At 42.8% G+C, this 23237-nt stretch overlaps 1 protein-coding gene across 1 annotated transcript; it reads right to left on the bottom strand.

Annotated features, from left to right (window-relative positions):
• Positions 1-1113: 1113 nt before the first annotated feature.
• On the bottom strand, positions 1114-3970 carry pou4f4 (POU class 4 homeobox 4; the record flags this gene model as incomplete). The annotated part of the gene is made up of 2 exons (XM_084564562.1): positions 1114-2579; positions 3851-3970. The coding sequence occupies 2 exons, from the start codon at positions 3968-3970 to the stop codon at positions 1653-1655; spliced, it is 1047 nt and encodes a 348-aa protein (XP_084420688.1). The 3' UTR covers positions 1114-1652.
• Between the last annotated feature and the right edge of the window lie 19267 nt (positions 3971-23237).

Genomic DNA, 23237 nt, shown 5'->3' with positions numbered 1-23237 from the left:
ATATCTACAAAGTGCGCTCCACAAAGGTGTCAGTGACGAGAAGAAGAAGAAGAAAGTTTGGGGGGGGGGGGGGGGGGCACAGAAAAAGGAGAATAATAATAATTTGATTGTCAAAGCATCATTGCAGTGAACATACAACAGGTTTACACATCAGTGAGTCTTCTAGGCCTAATTCAACATTAACCCAGTGGCAAAAGAAAAGAAAAACACAATAAATCAATTTAAAAATAAAATAAATAAAAATATCCTAGTCGTTTTTTTTTTTGTTTTGTTTTTTTAAATCACCATGAACGTGCCAACACTTGCGTAATGAGGTAGACACACAGCTATACCGTGTGAATGTGTGTATTCGTGCCCGTGTTAGTGTTTGTGTAGTGTGTGTTTCTTCTTATTGCAATGCATTCACTTTGAGGGGGAGGGGGTGTGGGGGTGGGACGGGTGGAACGGGGATGGGATGGGGGGGTTATTTTTGATATTTTTTGGAGCCTTGACGCACAGAACACACTCCTCTCCCCCTCTGTTTAGGAGGAAACCATGCAGCGGATTACAGCTCTACAGTAATTGCTCGTTAGGTCTGATCTGGCCCCCTCCTCCTCATCCTCCTCACCACCCCCACCCCCCTTGGAAAAAAAGACAAAAATAATAATAAAAATAAACGAATAAATAAAAAAAAAAATAAAAAAGAAGAAGTTCCATAAAGAAACAAACACCTGGGAGAAAAGACAGAAAATTCAATACATTTCAATGAGCTTTTCCACACACGGAGGTGCAATATATTCACAAATATGTACACTGATAAATATAAAAAAGCTATTCCGGATAAGGAGGATAATAACCAGTCCTCGGTTCCCGTCATTTTTAATTTAATTTTTTTTTTTTTTGTACAATAATTGCCATATGAATGAGCATCGTCCCCCTTCCTTCCTTCCTCCCTCCCTCCCCCTCTCTCTCTCTCTGGTGATCACTTTCTCCCTCTAAGAACATCGGTCTTATTCTGTGGAGAAACATAAAGATTTTAGGACATTTTTTTTCTTTTTCTTTTTCTGTTTAAATCTCCCAGTCCCTGTGCTCCGTCTCCACTGTCAGAATAAAAGTAGGTACACCGTTGTATCCAGATGTTTGCAGGTTTTTTTTTTCTTTTTTATATCGCAGCGTGAGGTTGAAGCTTTTTTTAAAATAAAAACTGATTCCTGTCATCGTGTGTCCCACACCCCCGAGCCTATCAGTGTCTCTAAAATACACCTCAAACACTCCAGAGACCGAAACACTGCCTTTTTAGGTTATTTTCTGTGAGATCGTTTCCACACCTGGAGTGCAGGCTGCTGCACAAAGCTGCTCTCCTTTAAACAAAAAAATAAAAAAAGACATTTGATCCATTATTCTTTCAATAAATAAACACATTACATTTTCATTAAATAATTTAAAAACCAGTAACAACAAGTCCACCCTAAGGCCTGATGAGAGATTGAGTATTTTTTGTTCTCGTAAGTGCGCACCTATGGAACACGGCTGCGTCAAACCGAGGCCGTCCCATTTGCAGAAGGCACAGCGGTGTACCTTGTTTATCTGACAGTGTGCAGCAGCAGCAGCAGCTTGTCTCTGATTTGTCTTTGTGTGTATAAACGGGGCAGAGACCCGCGGCTTTGCTGTCCTTAATGCGTCGCAGAGAACTTCATTCGTTTCTGCTTTTGCCTCTGATTGCAAAACCAAACCCGGACCACGTTCTTTTTAAGGTCCAGCTTCTCGGCGATCGCGGCGATCTTCTCCGACGAGGGCCTCGGCTGCACGGCGAAGTAAGCCTCCAGGGAGCGCTTCTCCGGGGCAGCGATAGACGTGCGTTTCCTCTTTTTGTCGCCCCCGTTGAAGATCTCCGGCTTGGACATCTTCTCCCTCTGCGCCCGCTCCGCCTCCTCCAGCCAGGCCTCCAGGATCGGCTTCAGGGCGACCATGTTGTTGTGCGACAGGGTCAGGGACTCGAACCTGCAGATGGTGCTCTGGCTCAGACATCCAACCCCGGGGATCTTGAGGTTGGCCAGGGCCGCCCCCACGTCCGCCTGGGTCACCCCAAGTTTGATCCGCCTTTGTTTGAACCTTTCAGCGAACGACTCCAGCTCACGAGGATCGGGCTCCGCCTCGCCGCCGGAGCCCCCCAGGGAACTGTGGGAGCCCAGCCCGTGTGGATGCATGTTCATGGACTGTTGATGGTGGTGGTGCTGCATGTGGTTGATGGCTGACATGTGGGCGGCGTGAGCTGTGTGCGAGGCCGTGGAGCAGACATCCGAGCCGGGCATGCCTCCCAGGGAAATGCCCGGTAGGTGGTCCAGCAGATCCCCCTCCAAGCCCTGTGACGGCTGGTGGTGGCCCGGGTGGTGGTGGTGCGAGGTGAGCACCGATGGGTGGTGCAGGTGCGCGGAGGAGGAGGTCGGGGTGCATGTCATGCTGGTCATGGTGGTCATGGTGTGGTAGGTCGCGTCTGGCTTGAAAGGGTGACTCTTCTGAGCCACAATGTCCACAGCAGCTAGAGCCTCGGCTCTCTGCAGCAACGTCTCATCGAAGCCCGCGAAGATGTTGCCTTGAAGCTGCGTGAGGAGCAGAGTGAGGCCGGTTAGAGGAAGAAAGCTGACCGAGACAGACCTATCAGCTGAACCCACTGATCAATATTAGAATTTAGTCACTAGAGTGCGTATTACTCTCGCGTAAAACATCCTTTTACGCATGAATCATTAAGTTCATTATTACGCATAAAGAACAGGAAATAAAACATTTCATTTTTGTTCAACTTATTTTGAATTAAATTAAACAAATGAGAAGTTTTCTTTATCCAAAGCTCTATGCAAAAAAATAAGACACATTGATAAAAGTTAGTTTTCATTTTTAAAATACAAATCACAGACATTTGTTACATAATTGATAGATTTTCATTAATTCTTTTATATTTCCAACCTTCTAAGACTAATAACTTTAACCGTGTCCAGTATATAAGGTGTTATACCTTTTCTATAACTCCAGAGTTAGAAAGAGTTAGAAATGTCATGTGCCAAAACTGAAATAAACCGTTTCCTCTTAAAAGGAGCGGAATCTAACACAACCTGGACACGAGTGGACCTCACCAACGCAGAGGAAGTGTGTCAGCGTGGAGGGATATTCATTTAAAATTAATATTTACGATCTCCTGAATAATTTCTGCGGACAATGAAATGAGACGGGTGTGAGTTTGAATATGAATGGGGACAATATAAGATAACACGCGCTTGGAGAGTCCACGCAGCCCCCTGCTTTCATCTCCTTCTCCATCTTTTAGCTCCGCTCACTTTTCACGGGATCACTCACTCACACTCGAATTTGGCTTTTACGCACCGAGTTTCTGTTCCAGGAAACAATCCGCCCGTCCTGTGTTCTGATCTCGTTGTGCTGCTGATAAATCCAAATCACGAGTGTCAGTTTATTCTTTTACAGATTATTTTCACCGCAGTTTCCAAACAGGGCGTCTAGATTGCTCTTTGATTTCTGGTGATTAAATAAAACCATTATATGGTAGAGAAATATGACGTGTTGATTTATTTTTATTTTAGATTTTTCTTAAAAATGCAGTTTTATTAGAATCTTTTAATTTTAGAAATTAATTTGGAAACAATATTTAAACTGAAACACATTGAGGCAGATTGTAGTGAGATACACCTGCGTGTCTGTGTCTTAGTTTAAAAAAATAATAATTTAAAGATTTGCCGAAGAAAAATAAAGTACATTTTTTGAGCTATTTCACACTTTTTAACCCATCTTTCAGATATTTTGGGTCTGGGAACTTATCGCAAATAAAAATGCACAAATAATCAGAGGACCGTGGACTCACCGACGGTGTGGGCAGGCAGGCTCTGCGGATGGCCTCCGAGCTGGAGTGAAGAGGGGTGTATTTGGGTTCGTGGAGGATGGGGTGCATACTGAAAGGCTGTTTGCTGTTCATCGACATCATGATTGCAGAAGTGAGGGAGGGTCGTTGTCCGTCGTCCTCGTTCGGCTCCGTGTTGTTAGTTTTCTACAAAGAAACGCCTCAGAGAGGAATCACAACCTGCCGGACGCAGACACTCTGGATGAAAAGTCTTTTTTTGGGGCCGTGTGTCACAGGTGCCAGCCGCTTTAAAAAAAAAAAAAGAAACTTGAAAACGACGAGGAGAGGTAAGTCCCGGACTCCTGCGGATCTTCTGTCTCCTCTCCGGCTCTAAATGACTTCTATAATAAAGGATGCTGCTTGCCTCCGGCGCCTATATTGGACCGCTGCCTCGCAGGCTGCACCTCATTGGAGGAGCTCAACTCCCTCCCGCTGGACGCCTCCGCCAATCAGGTGGAGAGAACTATGTGTAGCCACGCCCTCAAAGCGTGCCCGGCTCGCTGGAAAGGATTGTGGATGCACTGCTAAAAAAATATTTGTTGAAATATCTAAAAAATCAGCGGGCCACCAAGAATATACATTTCAAATAAATAATTAATAATTTTAATATTTCTGGAAAGAATATAATAAAATGGTCAACAAAATATTATTGGGTAAATCTTGAACGTTTTGCTATTTGAACTCCAGGCCCATATTCCTAAAGATTCAAAGAGTCCTCTCAGAGAGCTGCTAACTTAGCCTAAACATTCCTAGCAAGGAGTCTTAGCTTGTGATAATGGGCCTAGAATGGAGCGTCAAATTAATAGACTTAATCATAGAATCTAATCTCTATGAAGACTGTGGAATTATAAATAATATTTGACATAAAAATAAATAAATAGTAAGCTATACTTTAAAATGATCCTACATAATGTGTGATAAAACTGAGGCCCACAACCACAGTATCCATGCTGGTCATTTTTAATCCATTTGGTATTAACGAGGGTAAAATGGCTCAGCTTTCATCAGTTTCTGTGATTGCTAACCGGCCGAGAAGAAGCAGCGTTGGTTGGTGTTCAAATCTTCCACAAACCGAACAGCGATGAAGAAGAAAAGACGTAGGAAACCCAACTGGACAGAGGAACAGTGTTTGCTTCTGGATCAACTGGTAAATGATGATATAAAAATGTTTTGAGACGCAGATTTGGCCCCAATGTCACACTACAAGCCAAGAAGCAGGCATGGGGAAATATAGCACAACAGATAAATGACTCCTTTCTGCTTCAGAAACTCTGAACACATCTCACCTTAGGAGCTCTCTTAAGAGCCAAGAATACCTTTCATCTTTACCAGGATCTACTCTGAACTTTGAGGAGAAATTCTTAGAAAACATCATGATTCTAAGAGTTTTCTTAAAATTTGGCCACAAGGAGCAACTCTTTGAATCTTTAGGAATACGGCCCCAGGTTGGATGTCAAACTGACTTGCTATGTATACATACCCCTACTATACGCAATGACAATATATTTAAATCTAATCTGATCAAAACATAACCTAAAGTAGATCAGTTAATTAATGACAACACTGAAATTATAGTTTTTGTTCTAAAATTAGAGAAGTTATTTTATTAAGCATGAATCCCATCAGTGTGTTAGTAATTTAAAATATTATTTTTTATTAATGATGATGACCACAAACCGGAAATATGACTGGATTAAAAAACAACAACAGATGAGTAATCACTGGATTAACTGGTCATTTCTACTGACTGATGAGTTGGTTGACACAGAGACAGAGGTGCAGAGATTCCTCTCAGATTATTAATTGATGGCAGACGTGCAGGGATTCCTCTGCCTGGACCCCATTCACTTTCTTAGCAATTAATCCATTAATTAATCATGCTTCATTTACTTTGTGGCTGTGGTTCAGACGCCCCCTTCCAGCACACACACACACACACACACACACACACTTCTCTCAATTAAAGAATAAACAGGCCTGAACGGGAACTAAAGAGCACGAGAGAGCAGACGATGAAATATTTACGCAAGGGCCTCGCAGGGTCAGCGGGCCATGGCTTGTCAATCAAAGAGGGGATTTCCGGCGGGGTGACAGGGGCAATAAGACGGAATAATTATGGCGATAATCAGCCGAAGGCCTCTCGGAGTAGGAGGGGTCATAGTGCACAAAGAGAGGGGGCCCACTGACGTCTCAGGATCTAGTTTTTTGTTGTTGTTGTTGTTTTTGTGAGACACACAGCTGTGAAATTTAAATTTTATTTGAGCAAAAAAAAACATGGCTCCATATGATCTGAGGGGATCGAGCTCAAGGCCAGCTCAGCATTTTATGTTTTAGTACGACAGTGAACACAGCATCATTTTATCACCTTCTGGATCTTCTCTGCCATATTTGCCTGACAACATCCAAACTGAACATTATTTACTGGACAACTATAAAAAGTCTGGTTCGGTATTTTATATTTTTGACTATAATATTTAATCTTTAATTAATGGGATGTGTCAGGAGGACAGATGATTGTGATTAGGACATTGCAAACACAAAGTAAAATGCAAGCAACACAGTTCTCTGATGTGAATGCATATTAATAATGTGTGTTATGATAATTAAGTGGGAAAACCGCTGCACCCCAAACAGATCTAAGAAAACCACGTGTGTGTGCACAGTCTGTGAATTGAAAACTGTAATGTGCTATGTCTTTTTAAGTCCATCAGTCTACCACAGGGCTAACACAGAAAGACACTCACACCTACGGCCAATTTAGAATCACCAATGAACCTAACCAGCATGTCTTTGGACGGTGGGAGGAAGCTGGAGAACCTGGAGAGAACCCACGCAGACACAGGGAGAACATGCAAACTCTGCACAGAAAGGAACCAGTCGGCCTGGATGGATTAGAACCCAGAACCTTCTGGCTGTGAAAGCATCACTTGTTCAGCTGAGTGTTAACAATTCTCATAAAGTCTATGGTCTGCGTTTTAAACACACATGCATTTTCATCATCACTCCAGCAGCCTACATCTTTGTAGCCCAATAAACTGCACACAGGTCGATAACACCGTCAGCGCCGCAGGAATACAGTCAAACTAAAACAGCCGATAAAAATATGATTCAAATGTCATAAATGATGCTTCCTGTGCACCTCAATTCTCTAAATACTTATTGGGAGACTTTTATGGGAACTACAAACCAAATATGCTGATGAGTTATTTCATTAGTCGTAAAGTGAGTGAACAAAGGAGCAGGTGTATAGATGAGCAGAGGGAGAGTCTGGAAAATGAAACAGCAAAACTTGAAAAGTCAAATTAGAATTCACAGGAGACGAGAGGAAAGAGATGAAGATCATTTTAACAAACATCTATGAAAATCATAAAGTGTCCTGATGGAAAAATTCCTCTGTGCAGATCAAGGTCGCAGCAAAAGCAAGAGAATTTCCTTCTCTGTAGATGTCTTCAAATTTGGCTTCAACTTTTACTGAATGCTTAAATATCAGAAGATTCAATTCAATTTGAAATGTGTTAAAGAATATTTCTTTAACAAATAAAATATGAGGCGGCTGTATTGATCTCCAAACTAGTGTTCTTTGAGTTTTCATCCCTTTTAAAAGCAACCTCTCAGCTCACCAAATAACAAACACTACACTGCATAATGTAACCTTATTTTAAAATGCGTACAGTCCTCTGTTTGGTCTTTACCGAGCAGTAAAACTGAACATGCGCACGAGACCGGACGAGCTCCGGCTGTAACTCTGCCTCTGGCTGAAACTCCAGCCCTGACTCATCGGCTTTGCCCACAGAAAAAAGAGCAGCAGTGTCGGTGACGGCCAGCAGGAAACCTGAGCGAGGCCTATTGTCCGGCCGTAGCCGCGGCCCTCCAGAGGGTCCCCAGCACCCGCTCATCAAATATACATCACCCGCCTCTGTTGGGCACCGGCAGGCAGGACACTCCTCTGGGAAGGCGACACCGCACGGACAACATGCAGGGAGTCCAGCTGGGGTGGGAGGGAGGGAGGCGACGGGATGAAAGGATGGAGGAAGAAAAGGCAGAAAACTGAGCAACAGAAAGGAGACGCAAACTAAAAAGTTCAAACGCCACATTTTTCAAGAGATTTCTAATTAGATATTCACGCTTTGTATTTATTATGTATTATTTTCTGCCAACTATGAGAAGTTTTAAACTTTACTGATCATTGCAGGAAAGACAACGTAAAGTATATACTACAAGATTTAGTCAACTAAATGAACTTTACCAAATGACACGGTTCAACAGAATTCTGCATTAAACTTCATTGGCTTGTGCAGCTGTATCATCCTGTAGAGGGTCAACAGTCACATTCACACCACAGACCAAACTAGGGTCACCAACGAACCCAACATGCATGTCTATGCATCACAGGGAGAACATGTCAACTCCACATGAACGTCAAAGCACTTAGAGCTTAATGGAAAGGTACGTCGATCCGTTTTAAAAGGTCTAAATGTGCAGAAACAAACTGCTTACAACTTGTAAATGGACTAGTAGGTAGCACTGCCACGCATCTGCTCTCAAGTCTCTGTTGAAAGAGGACACAAAGACCAACCAACGATCAGAATAAATTCACTGTAATAGTTCAAGATGATGCATATCCTGGGGATATGGACGGCACCATCTTGCGAGTTAGGAGGCAGAGTCTGGAAAGTACTATCAAGTACTATCCTGTTTCTATAGCATTGGAAAACTAAGTAAAACGAAACTTCTCGGACAAATGGACACTAGTGTAAGTGTTTTAGTTTGGTCCAAGTCCCATCCACTAACATGGAAGGGGTGGGGCTTATGGTATACTATAACCAGCCACTAGGGGAGCTCTACTTGCTTTGGCTTCACTTTGCTGTCATGGCGTCCATTTTCTACAGTCTAAGGTCCAAATACTCAGTGGCTCATCTACAACGGTGAGTGCTTCCAACTTCTTGCTCTGTTGGGTTTTTGTCAGTTTTAAACTACTGTTCGTATTACTGCAGTACCTCTGCAGGATAAAATTATTTACAGCAACAAGTGTCGGTAAATTTAATGCCTTTTAACGTTTGGGTTGGGGCTATTTTTAGTAAACACTGTGACACGCCAATGTATTTTGTGCAAATCGCCGCACTACATAGTCGTCGACGAGTCACTGCAGCCCCAGACAGAAACGCAACAGCTTTCCCTCTACAGATGCATGTGGACCAAACAATGACAAAAAAATCTCCTGCAGCACAAACAGGCCTGCAAGACCAAAATGTAGATGACACTTGAGTATCGGCCTGAGTATCAAAGGTAACACCACTGATCATCTGGGCCTGTTCAGAAATTACGCTACAGAGCACAGATACAGCTCCTGGTTGCATGTACAGCTTATGACTGAACTGATTTTGCAAATTTTCTATTTGCAAATAAATTTTATCCCAAAAGCATGCTACAAATAGTCAATACTCGAGGACGATGGGTCACATGTTTGTTGGTGCAGGTGTCTAATATTCTCTGTTGGTGGAACTTAAATACAGCCATTCAGCGTAACTTTTATGTTTTGATAATTTGCAATAAAGTTCAACACAGTTTTTTCCTGGTTTCTGCAACAGCTTCAGTTTGGACTCAGGCGTGTTTGTGTGTGCACGTTTATTTTAGACCGATGTATGTGCACATGTGTTTATGGTATGTGCAGCTATGCATGGGTGGCTCCGTGTTCCGAGTGCAGGACGGACTCTGAGGGACCAAACGTCCGGCGAAGCTTTCAGTGAGCGAGAACATGGCCGCCACACGGTGCGTTTCTGCCACATTTAGCAAATGGACACTGAAGTGCAGCCTTCCGCCGACATCCACCACGGTCTGAGCACACGACGCTCCCTCCTCCTGCCTTCACGTCCTCCTCCTCCTTTTCTGTTCACTCCTGTCCTCCTTCCCTCCCTCCCCTCTCTGCTTCTTCCAGCTCTGAATTATTGATAGTGAGTAAAATCTGACGTTGTAAACTTTGTGACCATTCACCAAATCGGCGTGCGCTTCTCACCGAGGGGGCCTGCCGAATGGTAGGCGGTGTCTAACCACACACTTTTAATGTAATTGCCTGTAGGGTTCCTTGTAAATATTTCATTGTCTGCCAGTACAAATTAAAGACACGAGGCTGGAGGAAAAGGTTAGTAGTAGGTTCGCTTGGGGAGATAAGAGGCTCTCTGCACTTCACCTGCAGGTTTGGAGAGGGCCTTCGCGTCTCGTCTTCCTCATTTCCTAAGCAGAGTGAAGTAGACCGTCCTTCTGCTTCACTTAGCCTTCAGTGATGAGAATAAAGACGCCAAAGTAGTCCATGCGTCTCCACATTGTGTTGAATAATGGTACAAGACGTGCAAAAAAACAAGAACTTGGAGCAGCTAGAAAGCTATATTATCATCTTAAGCTGCAGGCACCAGCTTTGATGGCACTTGGTTTTGATTAAATACAAACAGAGGATATTAGTTAAAGTAAAAATATATATTTATGAGTTATATAAATACATATGCATACTCAAAGGAGGTCTGTGTAGGACGCTGATGCACATTTGTGTGACAGGAAACCTCAAAATCTGGGCACTTTGCTTCCAGTGAGTCAACTCCACAATCAGCTGGACAATTAAACACCAGTCAAACCCTCATCCTCATCTTCATCTTCATCAAACCTTGCAGACTTCAGTTCAATAACAATCCAAAATAGTCTCAAGACGCTTTGTACAAACCAAGAACCTGAAACCCCCCCCCCCCCCCCCCAGAGCAAACATCTAACGCGAAAGTAGCAAGGAAGAGGAGGAGAGATATTCTGTCTTCTAAAGTTTTTGTTATTCTGCATTCAGAGGAGCAAATGAGCGTTAAGATCTCATGCACATATTTAAACATGCCAGCATGTTCTATTCTTTGTTGTTTGAGAAACAGATGCAACTTAACGAAGAGGGGAGGACTACAAAAACATTACAAACCGTACATACAAACAGGAAAACTTAGTGAATTCAACAACATTAACATTAGAACACTGGGCTGACTTTCAGTATTAGGCCCAAACATCTTCCTGGTTCATGTCACCAGGAGTATTTCTCTGAGTATTTTGAGAGCAGAATTTCAGAGTTCATTTGTCTACAGCAAGATTTCAAGCCTCAGCACACTCTGCATGGGAGGTTGTTGCATTCAAGCGAGTGTGGAACGACAGGTGCATGAAAAAGAAAGAAAGAAAGAAAGAAAGAAAGGTGGACACATAATTAAAGTATGCATGAGGGTGATACTGTGAGCCAAGCAACCGGGACAGGATGATACAGTATCTGTTGTGAAATGGCCGGAGGGTTTTTTTGGAGGAGGAGTCTCGCTGGAATATAAGTCTGCTCCATCCATTAGTTCACTGGTCTTTGTGTTCTTTCTCTCTCTCTCTGAGAGAGGCGAGGTGATGGTTTGTTATTGTGTATTTTTGTTAACAGATTGTTTTTGTGAAGGAAGGTTCAGAGGGAGAATTTGCAGAGGACAAACTGTTAAAATGCAACGGCAATATCATTTTGATATCAAACCCTTAACATTACTGCGGCCCAGCTGTGGCGTGTCCTCTGCACATCTACTCCTGAGTTTAAGACTGCACTCATGTCAACATATCTATGGAAAACTAGGATTCCTAAGATTCGAAAGACATTTCAAGATACAACCATGACAGCGAGCGCAGTCGACTCTTCTTTCAGACCAAACGAGCAGACCAGTGACGTGCAGTAACGGTGGTGGGTGGTGAGGTACGGACTCTTTCAGAATCAGATTTACAAGTGCGAACCCAATTACAATGCTTTGCCTCCACACTAACTGGCTTCACGTTTTATATCAGTGTTCTTCATGCACACAGAGGTCAGGTTCACATTTGGTTCAGAGAGAGGAAGAGTGCACATTTGCCATCGCAATCAAACAGTTGATACTCATTCAACACAAATGAGAGACGCCAGAGTGCATGGTTGAATTTAAAACCAAATATTGACCTTAATCAAAAACACTGAGTTTATATTGAGCTTTATATTCTGGTGATTTTTTTTTTTTTTTTATATAACCTTTATTTAACCAGAAAAAAAAAAAAAAAAAAAACATTGAGATCAAGACCTCTTTCACAAGGGTGACCTGGCCAAGAAAGGCAGCAGCACACGTCATGGTGATCAGGACAGACAAACAACCAGTAAAAGATGAAACATAAAAATATAAAAAATTTAAGATGTGAGAAATAAAGTGCAGAGGTTGTAGGTACAGTAAAAGTTTAAGAACATAGACACTGTTCGAACGATTTCCATTGAAGTTTTTTTGGTCCATTCAACTCAACAAAAGCTCTTGAGGAGGCCGAGTACAGAAGTGTGGCGGGAGTCGACTTTCTGAGGAGACTGAGGTCCTTCAACATCTGGACCGGACAATGTTGAGGATGTTTTACAAGTCTGTGGTGGCCAGTGACCTCCTGTACACCGTTGCATGCTGGGACAGCAGGCTGAGAGTGGTGGATGCTAACAGACTCAACAAACGGATCCACAAGGCCGGTAATTTTCAACCACTTACTTCTGTATACTGTGAATACTTGTGCAATATTTGTTTTTTTTATGCATCTTACTTTTATTTTTTATATATTTTTATATTACTTTTTATTCTATTTGTATTTTACTCTGTCACCTTGCAGCTGTGACCTTGCAACAGCAACTGAACAGTTTCCTTAAAGGATTAATAAAGTACTCTGATTCTGATCCTTCCATTATTTACCACCTCCTGTTTTGACTGAAAATCCATTTTTGAGAATTTTAGTTGCACGTCCCTGAAACAGACAATTAAAAAGTTGAAAGCACTCACCTTATGAAGCCTGTAGTCCTCAGATGACCAGTCACTCAGTCCTCAGGTCACACTGTCAAAGGTCCACAACAGAAAGTCCAGGAAAGTATTTAATCCAAAACACATCGTCACGGAAATAAATCCACACCGACCACTGCTGCATCGGTTCAAAGGAACAGGCTCGTTTGCAGAATTCTTCACGTCGCTCAACATAACTAAAGTTAGTTAGCTTGTTGTCAATATTACCTGTATATTGGTTTCAAAGCGGCGCTTAAACTCTAACCTTTAGATTGACACCTGCTTGGAACCAATAGGAGCTTCCGTGTCCTGTCTGCAGCCTGAACTATCCAATGAAAGAAAAGATCCCGCCCCTGTTGTGCAATTTAAACGCACAACCTATGGGAAGTTGGATGTGAAGATGACTGACGCGTTCTCTAGCCAATGAAGTCGGCGGCTGGTGGCACCTGACCTGTGCGTCTTTGCGTCAGAGGTAGAACACCTTGATTGACAGATTGTTGGAGAGGTGGTGTGTGCTTTGCTTCTGGTCATGACAGACACAGCTGATCTGTAACCTTGAAGAGTCTTAACTGAACTTCATATAAATACTTTTTTCTTCATATAAGTATTTTTTTCTTTTATACCCGTGTCATTTTTCATTGTACAACTTGTTTTGCCTTTTTATGGATAAAGTTTAGTTTCAAAGGAGGTAAATAGCATTAAATATACTCATGCTTCAGCTGCTCAGTTGTTAAGCTTTCATACATGCATGTATGCCTAAGCATTCAAGAGTCTGAGCATTTATCATCCCAGTTGAGGCACCATGAAGGTCCTTTCATAGTCTCCAAATGACCTCCTTTTGAAACACCAAGACATATCTTTAGAAAAACTTATTATACAAAAATTATATGTCGAACATTAAACCCTTTAAGTTTCAGACTTCTCCTCCTGCTCGTAGCAGTTGCAGTGATTCTAAAGTAAACTGTTAAATGCAGAACTGTAACATACAAGTTGTATGACGTCAACAAGGTCAGACTTTCTGAGTTATTGAGGCATTCTGGTGGACATTCACATACGTTTTACAATTATTTTGACGTCACATGAATGTACGAGGCAAACACCTGCGATGGAGAACAAACATATTCTAATAGTGGTGTGAAAAAATGTTGGTCCCCTCCTGATGTCATCTTTGACTAATTTAAATATTAGTCAAAGATGACACAAGTAAACATAAAATGCAGTTTAAATTTGAAAAATAAAGGTTTTTATTATTAAAGGAAAACAAAATCCAAACCTACATGGCCCTGTGTGAAAAAGTGATGGGCCACGCTTAGCAGCAACAACTGCAACCAAGCGTTTGTGATAACTTACAATGAGTCCTAACACACTCTGCTAGGCTGCTATGCCACTGTGTCACAGATACTAAGACTTATTGTTGCACTTTGCACATTGTTGCACCGGTTAGCACTGATGCAAAGTTGTCCTGTTTGGCTCCTGGAGGTTGGGCTTTTTTGTTCACATTCCAAAAGATCACAGCGGATATAAACTGAATATACTTCACAGAGCGTGTCGTCTGAGTGTGTCTGAATCTATTTGATTCAAAAAGAAAAATCCTTTTAATCGCTTCGGTAAAAAAACAGCAGTTTTGTAAATGACTCCCATCTTTATTATTCTTTGGTTATGCTGTGAAAGTTAATGGTTATTATTGTTTGAGAATATTTTTATTTTTGTCTTTTGTCTGATTGAATCATTAAAGGATCTCACCAAGCGGTGGCCTCCTACCTGTAGCTGAGACAAGTTATCTCTGCTTGTACCTGCTTATTCCTGCCATTTTTGACAAGGGCCTCTTTTACATCTCCATTTACAGGTCTTACATCAGATGTCTCTGTGCTCTTGTGTCTGTTATTCACACTTTTAACCAGTGTCCTCTCTCAGGGTTATATCTAATTCACGGTTTCTACATTTTCCATGGTTCCACCTTTCATTACCTCCACCTCTTAATGCTCGTCTCTCATCCCTTCGTCTGATCTGTTGTTGTGTCTGCACACGTGATGCATCGAGTCTGATGATGCAAGAAGGGCAGAAGGACTACTGAAAGGAAAACAGGGCGAGTAGCAAAGAGGGGGAATGACAGAATGAGAGAAAGACAGATAGCAAATGAGACAGAGAAAGAGAGAAGACATATTTTGGATCAATAGATTAACTGAGTGCTCATGTATTATGCATCTGAGCCCTGCAGCACTTGCACATAAAGGGAATGTTGGGCAGGATTGGCGTGTAAAAGCTTTATAACCGCGGGCCTGTTTACTCTGAGTGTACAAGGGGACCGCTGTCATGCCGAACTGAACTGAGCAAAGTCAAACTGGGAGGAGGCAGGTTGTGCTCGCAAAACAATCATGGACATGGCGCCCACACAACAGCATGCAGCAAAGTCCAGCGTCAGCCCAGACAGACAGACATGAAATTAACCTGAAATTCACATGAAAAAATATAGATAATCAAAGATACACGCAGTATTTAAAGACAATAAACAGACGTCTCTGCTTTGGTGTTTGCTGTGGATGAACAGAAATGAGATGAACAGAAGAAAACCTGAGAAAACCTTGTGTCTTCACACGTGGACAAAATAAACAGAACCGTCAGTTATTGGTTAGGAGTGATGTAGGTGCACGTGTTAATGTCGGCTAGTTTGTGGAACGACACTAGAACCACCTAAACCAGTTGGCGGTTGGAGCATTTCTGCGTTGTTTAAAGGTTCGTCAGGACAGCTAGCAAAACAAAACAAATTAAAATGAAAGCAGCTGGATTTGTTTAAGTGTACTTGAAGACGTCTCTCCACTCATCTAAGTGGCTTCTTCAGTTCTAAATGACCGGTGGGGATTTTTAGTTTTTATGTGTGGTTATTTCCATAGCTATGCACCAATCAGGCTTAACATTGTGAGGTGACTCATCAGAGAATGGACATGGGCCTTCTGAGGGTGCCCTGTGGTGTCTGATCAACACAATGTTGTTAGTGGGTGGGCCTTTGAGGGGAGGGGCCTCTGTGGATCATCCCACAGATACTTGATCAGTTTGGGATCTAGTGAATTTGGAGGCCAGGTCAACACCTTGTGCTGTTCTTCATGTTTTTTTTTTTTTAGTTGTTCCTAAAGTGTTTTTGTGTGTGTGTCTGTGTCAGGCTGCATCCTGCTGGGGATGGCTGCTGCCATCAAGGAGTGTCATTGCTATGGGGTGGGGGTGCCTGGTCTGGTCTAGGTGGGTGCTACATGTCTAAGTAACATCCACATGAATGAATGTCAGGTCCAGAAGTTTCCCAGCAGAACACTGGATTGTCACAAGATGGTCGATGTTATTCACTTCTATTGTCAGTGGTCATAATGTTGTGGTTGATTGATGCATCTCGTTGACTGCTGGTATCAGAATTACAAGTTTTGGTGCAATAAGAAAGCCAAATAAGGCTGAGTTGTCTCAAACTGAACATCATCTTAATGACTTAGTGGCTTCATTTCCTCTGAGTGAAAACACACAAGACAACTTTTAAACTATGAAAGAAGTATGTCCTGATCTATATTACTGTAAGGATTCATATAATACCCAGACACACTCTGGTTGTAACTAAACAGTATAAAAAAATATATATATATTCGCAAACCAATACAAACTATGTAATCTTGTAAATCATGACTGGATGGAGGGTTTAAAATAGTCTCAGTGATCCAAGTCTAAAGAAAACTCTCTAGGCCGTTTACTGTAAAGAGATAGAATCAGCAACTAAACAGACTTTAATCCAGCGAGATGGAATGAACTTTCACCTTTTTAATGCAACATCAGAGCTCGGCCCTGCTGGTTCCTCTCCCCGCCTCTCTCTCCGTTCTCCTGAGCGCAGCGTTTCTCAGAAACGGCGCCCCAACAATCCACGGAGGGCCAGGCATCAAACAGCTCAACCCCCTGAGCCTTTCCCCAGAGGGACGCCACTCATTTCCATACAAACAAAATCCTCAGCTCCTCTCTCCCCTGTACTACAAGAATAGAGAGCAGCTGAACAAAGGGAACACAAGTAAACAAACAAAATGATGTATGAACATGTCACCAAGACGAGGGGGGAATTAGATTAGAAGAGTATATGTAAATTAAAATTAATCCTTTTATTGTTTTTACGTCCGTCTCTGGTGTTTGGGACTGGAGGGAGAAGACGTGGTGATGCTCAGATGAGTTGTGTCAAAGCTATTTGAAGATCCTTCTGTTGCGAGGCTTTGTTTCAACACCGTTCCCAAATGTAGAAATGACGAGATGGAAATTAGCTCCAAACGGATAAACGACGAGGCTGCAGAGGATCAGAGAGAAGGTGATCTGAGAAATCTGAGGATGTCGTTTGTGTTTTTCTCTCGATTAAATATCATTTTTGAGATTGACCAGGCCCTGTGATAGACTGGTGACATCCTCATGGGCTGATCTAACCAGGGTGTACCCCACCTAGTGCCCAATGACAGCTGGGATAGGCTCCAGTGCTGCTCTAGCTTTTCCAATTCTTGCCTTTACGTCTTCCTCTGACTGGTCCTCCTCAGACCTAAAATAAATAACTACAAAAGATCGACCTTGGCTGAAGCAGATCCCATCGTTTAAAAAAGGCCTGGATACTGATCTCCTGGTACAGATTGGGACATCCCTACACATGGGTGCACAAACCTTCACAAAGCAGTCCACACTGTCACAAAAATTAAATCTAACATACCTCTGCTATAGGATTATATCAATGCTTCTCAAAACCTCAGCATGAGCAAATAACCAAAAGTTCAAATGCAGTTTGACCAGCGCTTGATGAGCATGGTGCCTCTGCAAAAATGTCACAGAAGAAACTTTCTTTGATTGCTCACATCACTTATTGAAACTGGTGGCTGCAGGATCCATGTGAGGGGGAAAACATTTTAAAAAGGAGACGGAAAGAAGAAAGAAAACCAGTGAGATTAATCTCAGAGCTGGACTCTCTTCTTTCTTCTTCGTTTAATGAAATATTAATAGTCGTTGTCAGCGACCATATGTGTTTACTCCCTGTGATTCAGATCAGTTGCTCATTGGCTGATTAGGCTGGTTGTGTGTGTGTAGAGGCGAGCTCTGGCTTTACTGTTCCCAGTAAGTCACAACTGTGGACCCCAGAGCACGGGCCCTACTGGCATTTGTAATCCCTGAAACGTCTTGACACCTGTCACATGGATCACTATTAAATGTGGTGTAGATATTTATTGTTCCCAGATGAATCCTAACAACACTGACGCTGATCCCCTGACTTTTCATTTAGCGACACCTTCAGCTCAAAATTCCCATCACTTTACCATGCTAAAATGCTAAATCAAGGTCAAAGACATGGTGCAAACTTTATATTTGTCATTGTAAGAGTGAAATGTTAACATTCATTCAAAAACAAAAACTCATACGAAGCACTACCGCCAACACAGCAGCAGATTGTTAAACCAGCTCTGGTCAGATAGCTTCAGAAATCCCTTAAGCAGGGAAATACACTCTGTATACAGTTATCTGCATATGCATATTCTTTTGGACTTAGTTCAGGATGTAGGTCAGCTGATGAGCGATCAAGTGAAATCAGGAAAGGATGGCCAGACTGGGAATAGAGGCCAGTCCACGTTTGCTGACTTAACCACATATGAATGAATGAATATACTGTATATGTGTGTTGTAAGAGGGGGTATTCAAGTCTCACATATACCTCAGGGCTCCAGCTGGTGCAGGACGACGGGGGTCTTTGTGTGCTATGCCCCCCCCCCCAGTGCTTGTCTTCGCCCCATATCCCCATACGCGCACACATCAACTCCACCTCACCTCCCCCTCCCCTACGACTCCCCCCGTCTCGCACTAACAGGATTAGAGGACGGAAGGTGCTCGCTCGGCAGACCTCGGGACGTATGTGCATGCGAGGGACAGAACGCACTAGACGTGGTGTGTGACTGGGGCCCTGTCCCGTCTATGTAGCTCTGATGGACCCCGAAAGCTTTGAGACGGAGGCCCCAAGGGACCAGACGCACAACTGGTCTGTGTGTGTTTTTGTGTTTGACCATGTGTCACAGCGCTGCCGGTGCATGTTTGTGATGATGTAACAGAGAAAACACAAGGTTGTTCCTACAAAGGAAAAATAAACTGCACTGAACTGACGAATAGGCTGCTATAGATGACACAATAATGAAAACTTGTACTGGATGGACATCATGGAGGATAATATTTAAATATATTTAGACAACCAGAGATTTTACAGTAACTAATATCATGCCTCAAATCATGTACTTCCATTTGTACACTCCCATGTATTGTCCTATAAAGGATGATTCAAATCCCTGCAAATTGTGCACTCGTGCAAATGACGATTGCTACGTTTTATGGGCTAATATACGAAGCTAACGCTAGATTCTTAATTTTATTCGTAATCTAATCATTACACACTGCTAAATGAACCCAATAAACAGTATACTGGCTTTTAGACGTGTTTAACCTAATATTTGTCAGGTGCCGTGTTCACTAATGTCATTTTTTACAAATTTGAGAATTGGTTGATGGTTCCTCCCCTTCACCCATGTGGCTAAGATGTTAAGATGGTGACATAGCCAGGGGTGTCCAGCGTGTCACACTCAACATTTTGACTCTCCGCCATCATAGTGCACTGCATGTTACCTCAAAATAGCAAGTGTAAGAATGGAAGCACGCAACTGGTGTTATTTATTTTATTGTCTGAGCAGTGCTGTACTAACCGTGTGCAGAGACTGTGTCGGTAATCAATCAGTTAATTTAAGAAATTAGAAAATGCCACTGGGGCGGCACAGTGGTGTGGTGGTTAGCACTGATGCCTCACAGCAAGAAGGTTCTGGGTTCTAATCCATGGGCCGACTGGTTCCTTTCTGTGTGGAGTTTGCATGTTCTCCCTGTGTCTGTGTGGGTTGTGCCACTGTACACAATCTGAGGCTATTTTAAGAAGTTTTCTTAAGATTATGAGAAATTGTGAGATCAGCTGTGGGTTATTAAATAATCATTTGTCATACCCTGCATCCTTATCAAACTAGTAACAGTGTACTACTGCCGACATGTAGCTTGTGTGTAGCTGCAGCACAGGTCCACCTCTTGCTTACGGGCCCTGGTTTCCGGAGAGGCCTACCTGCCAACGCAGGGCGCATCGGGAGGACCGGCGCTCTCATTACAGCTACAATGAAATAATTATGAATGGCGCGCCGAGACCTCATCACAGGAATATCTATTGTATTATTTATTCAGCCAGTCCCCTGGTTCAGGGGGAGAGAACACATATAAACTTCCAGCCTCGCTCCTCTCCTCCTCACTCAAGCTCCTGTTTGCTGCTCAAAGCAGAGGCACACGCTCGCTCTCCTTCTTTCATTCATTCTTTCTCTTTTTTTTTTTGCACTGCACAGGGGGCATCCATCGGGGCCTTGAGGCCTTAGCGTGGTCCGGCCTGGCAGCTCAGCTGTGCACGTACCCTCATTTTTATTTATTCCGTTTTGAGCTTATTTTTTCTTTTTTTGTTGTTTTTCAAACAGCTGGAACAGCTCAACCTCAACAAAGGACTACAAATAAGAAGAAACTGGAGTTTGTGCAATGCATGCATGCTTGGGTTTTCTCCTGAAGCTTACATCATCCAAAGGATTTAGACATCCATGTATATGTTTTGGAGCGTATGTGGTATATTTTAATTATTCCCTAAAGGATTCAGATAATCATCGCTCCTGCTTTGGGCCTGCACAGAAGAAGAGGAAAACAACATGACGGCTGGATAACCTGGAGAAAACTTTGCTGGCGGAGCGCCGGCGGTCACGGAGGACGACAACTACGGCAACAGCACGCTCGCCGCACAATAGGCCTCATTCAGAAGCAGCAGCGGATGCGTCGGCGGTGCAGGGGACGGCGGATAATAAAGAGGGAGAGCGAGCGGAGGAGTGGCTGCTATGACAGCTGCATCATGGGGATCGGGAGGGGAGGCGTCGCCTGGGGCACGACAGGTGAGTGATGCAGCCCCCCCTCCCTCTGGCTGACTGTCTGTCTGTCTGTCTGTCCGGCTGGCTGACTGGAAGCGCTGAGTGATGGCTAATTGCAGCTTTAGAAGTTGTCTGGTCCGTTACAAATAAGTAGGTGAGACAAAATGAAAAGCAGGAACATGGTTGATGAGGTGCTCAGTGTTCAATTTAACATCTGTGATCTATAACGATATAGTTAATTAGTACATGTTTAAATGACTGGTTGATCATCAGTCTCCGACCTGTTGACTGTTTGACTGTAGGCCTCCATGGATTCTGGTTAAATGGATCTTGTTTCACCTCACAGTGTTGGCAGTGTGACCGCTTTTGGCAACACTGAACACGCTTTATTTATTTATTCATAAAACATTTTCATTATTAACCTTGGTACAACTAACTAACTAAACGTAGCAGAGAATCTTGCATTAACACCAACATTCCTTTTGAATTCGGATGGTTAACGTTCTCGTTAGCTCCTGATTATGTTGGTGTCTCCTCAAAACTTCCTGCACATATTCACTCCTGCACATTTTGGTGTGAATAAAACACAGACTTGATACTTAGCACAAGATCGGTCCACACACACAACAAGAAAGCTGTCACCGAGCATGAACAGAATGCTACGACCCCAGGTGTTGAGGCATAAATGGAGTTTGCAGTCATTTTTATAATTATTTATTGCCGCAGTAAGACTGTTTCCACTTTGGATAAAAGTCAGGACTCCAAAGCTTGTGACTGTACTCAAGCTGCCAGTATTAGGACTGAGTTTAAGACCTCAGTAATTACACTAAAAGTATTTTCACGCCCTGGCAGCAAATTATATTCACAATCTACTGTCCCTATATGAACTCTGAGCTCTGCAGGTTTGATGATGATCTCTGTAATACATTTAAAACCTCTGTATTTTCATTTACCTTGTTTCTAATGATCCATATGGAAACATTTTCATATATACGATTTCATTTGATCCTGCTAATGCTAATCCTGTATTTACATTTATGGATAGTTAGATATACTATATATTTACATGCATTCATGCATTATTATTCAATTATATTCAATATAATTTTGTTATTTATTGCCCTTTTCTCATTTTGTTTGCATTCAGCGGATTAAAATGTTTTACTGGTCACTTTTCTTTTTCATGGTGCTCTGTAATCAGCAGCTGTTCTTTCTTTGTAATGAATTAAAACATTAATTAATATGAACATACTTTCATTGTAGTTCTTTTACAGCAATCTTCCTCTTTTTCCGAGTAATTTTACTTCATGAGGATTGTTCTCATCAATAAATATTTTATTTCCAGACCTCTCCAGGAGAAACAAACATTCTCGAGTCATACTGAATTGACCTCTTGGTCCGATGATTCTCGCCGTGAACCAAACTGCTCTGCAGAAACCTTCCCATTAACATTTGTCTTTTCTCTGTTTCGTTCTCGTTGGCCGACGCTTCCTGTGCCGGTTAGAGAGCAGCTCTGCTCGCTGTGCTCTGCTGAGACGGTTTGGGTGATGCTTGGTGGGACGCAAACCAGCGCACTCCATCAATAATGCAGAATGTTTCCGTGGCAACTGCCTGGCAACCGCGGCTGCTGCGCCCGCATCCTGTATGGGAGAGAGAGAGAGGGAGAGAGGGAGTGTGAGAAACGCAAGAGGAGGAAGAGACAAATAGGTGAGAGAAGGAGCTTTTAGGAAGGAAAGGGGGACAGATAGAAGCAGGAAGAGAGAGAGAGGAAGGAAAAGATGGATAAGAAGAGGGAGTGGAAGGGTGTGTGTGTGTTTCCTACAGGCCACCTGTACCTCAAACTATGTACATCGCGGCTCCTCCTTATCTGAACAAACAACATAAACACAGCAACAAATGAGATGTGGTGGACTGATAGCGTTCTGTGTGTGGGCACCCATCTGTTTTCCAAAGTATTTTGAACTTCACACCACAGTGGCATCAGTCCAGCAGCGCTCGTCTCGCTTTGCTTGTTGCGTGTCTATTCATGCGATGAACGCGAACCCTCTCCGGGTTCAGTTCTTTATTGCTTACGCCAGAGTATCTGTATCTGACGGGGATTCGCTTTGAGCTGACACGGTGAATTTCAAACCGAGTTTTTAAAATAGTCCCAGCTCACAACTTCTTAGCAAAAGTTCAGATGGTTCCTAAGAAGTCGCTCCAACAGTCACTGCAGCATCCAGAAGGTGATAACTGTAACTAGGACTGTAAGTAAGCAAATAGGTAGGAGCCTCCTATTGGATAATTACTGCATGGGTGATTATCTTTCAGCTGGAAAGAAGTTATTTAACCCCAAATGATGCAATGAGTAGCTTCTCATTTCTTCAACAACCATGTCTAAAGACACATCCTGTGGTCGTGGAAAAGATGTTAGTCTGTTTGAGAATGGTCAAACCATTGGCATGCATCAAGCAGAGAAAACATCTAAGGAGATTGTAGAAGCTACTAAAACTGGGTTAAGAACTGTCCAACGCATTATTAAAAACTGGAAGGATAGTGGAGAAGCATCAGGGTAAGAAGAGAGGCAGA

The sequence above is a fragment of the Chelon labrosus genome (genome assembly GCF_963514085.1).
Source record: "Chelon labrosus genome assembly, chromosome: 17".
In the NCBI taxonomy this organism is placed as follows: domain Eukaryota; kingdom Metazoa; phylum Chordata; class Actinopteri; order Mugiliformes; family Mugilidae; genus Chelon; species Chelon labrosus.
This window is presented reverse-complemented; position numbering and strand designations above follow the sequence as displayed.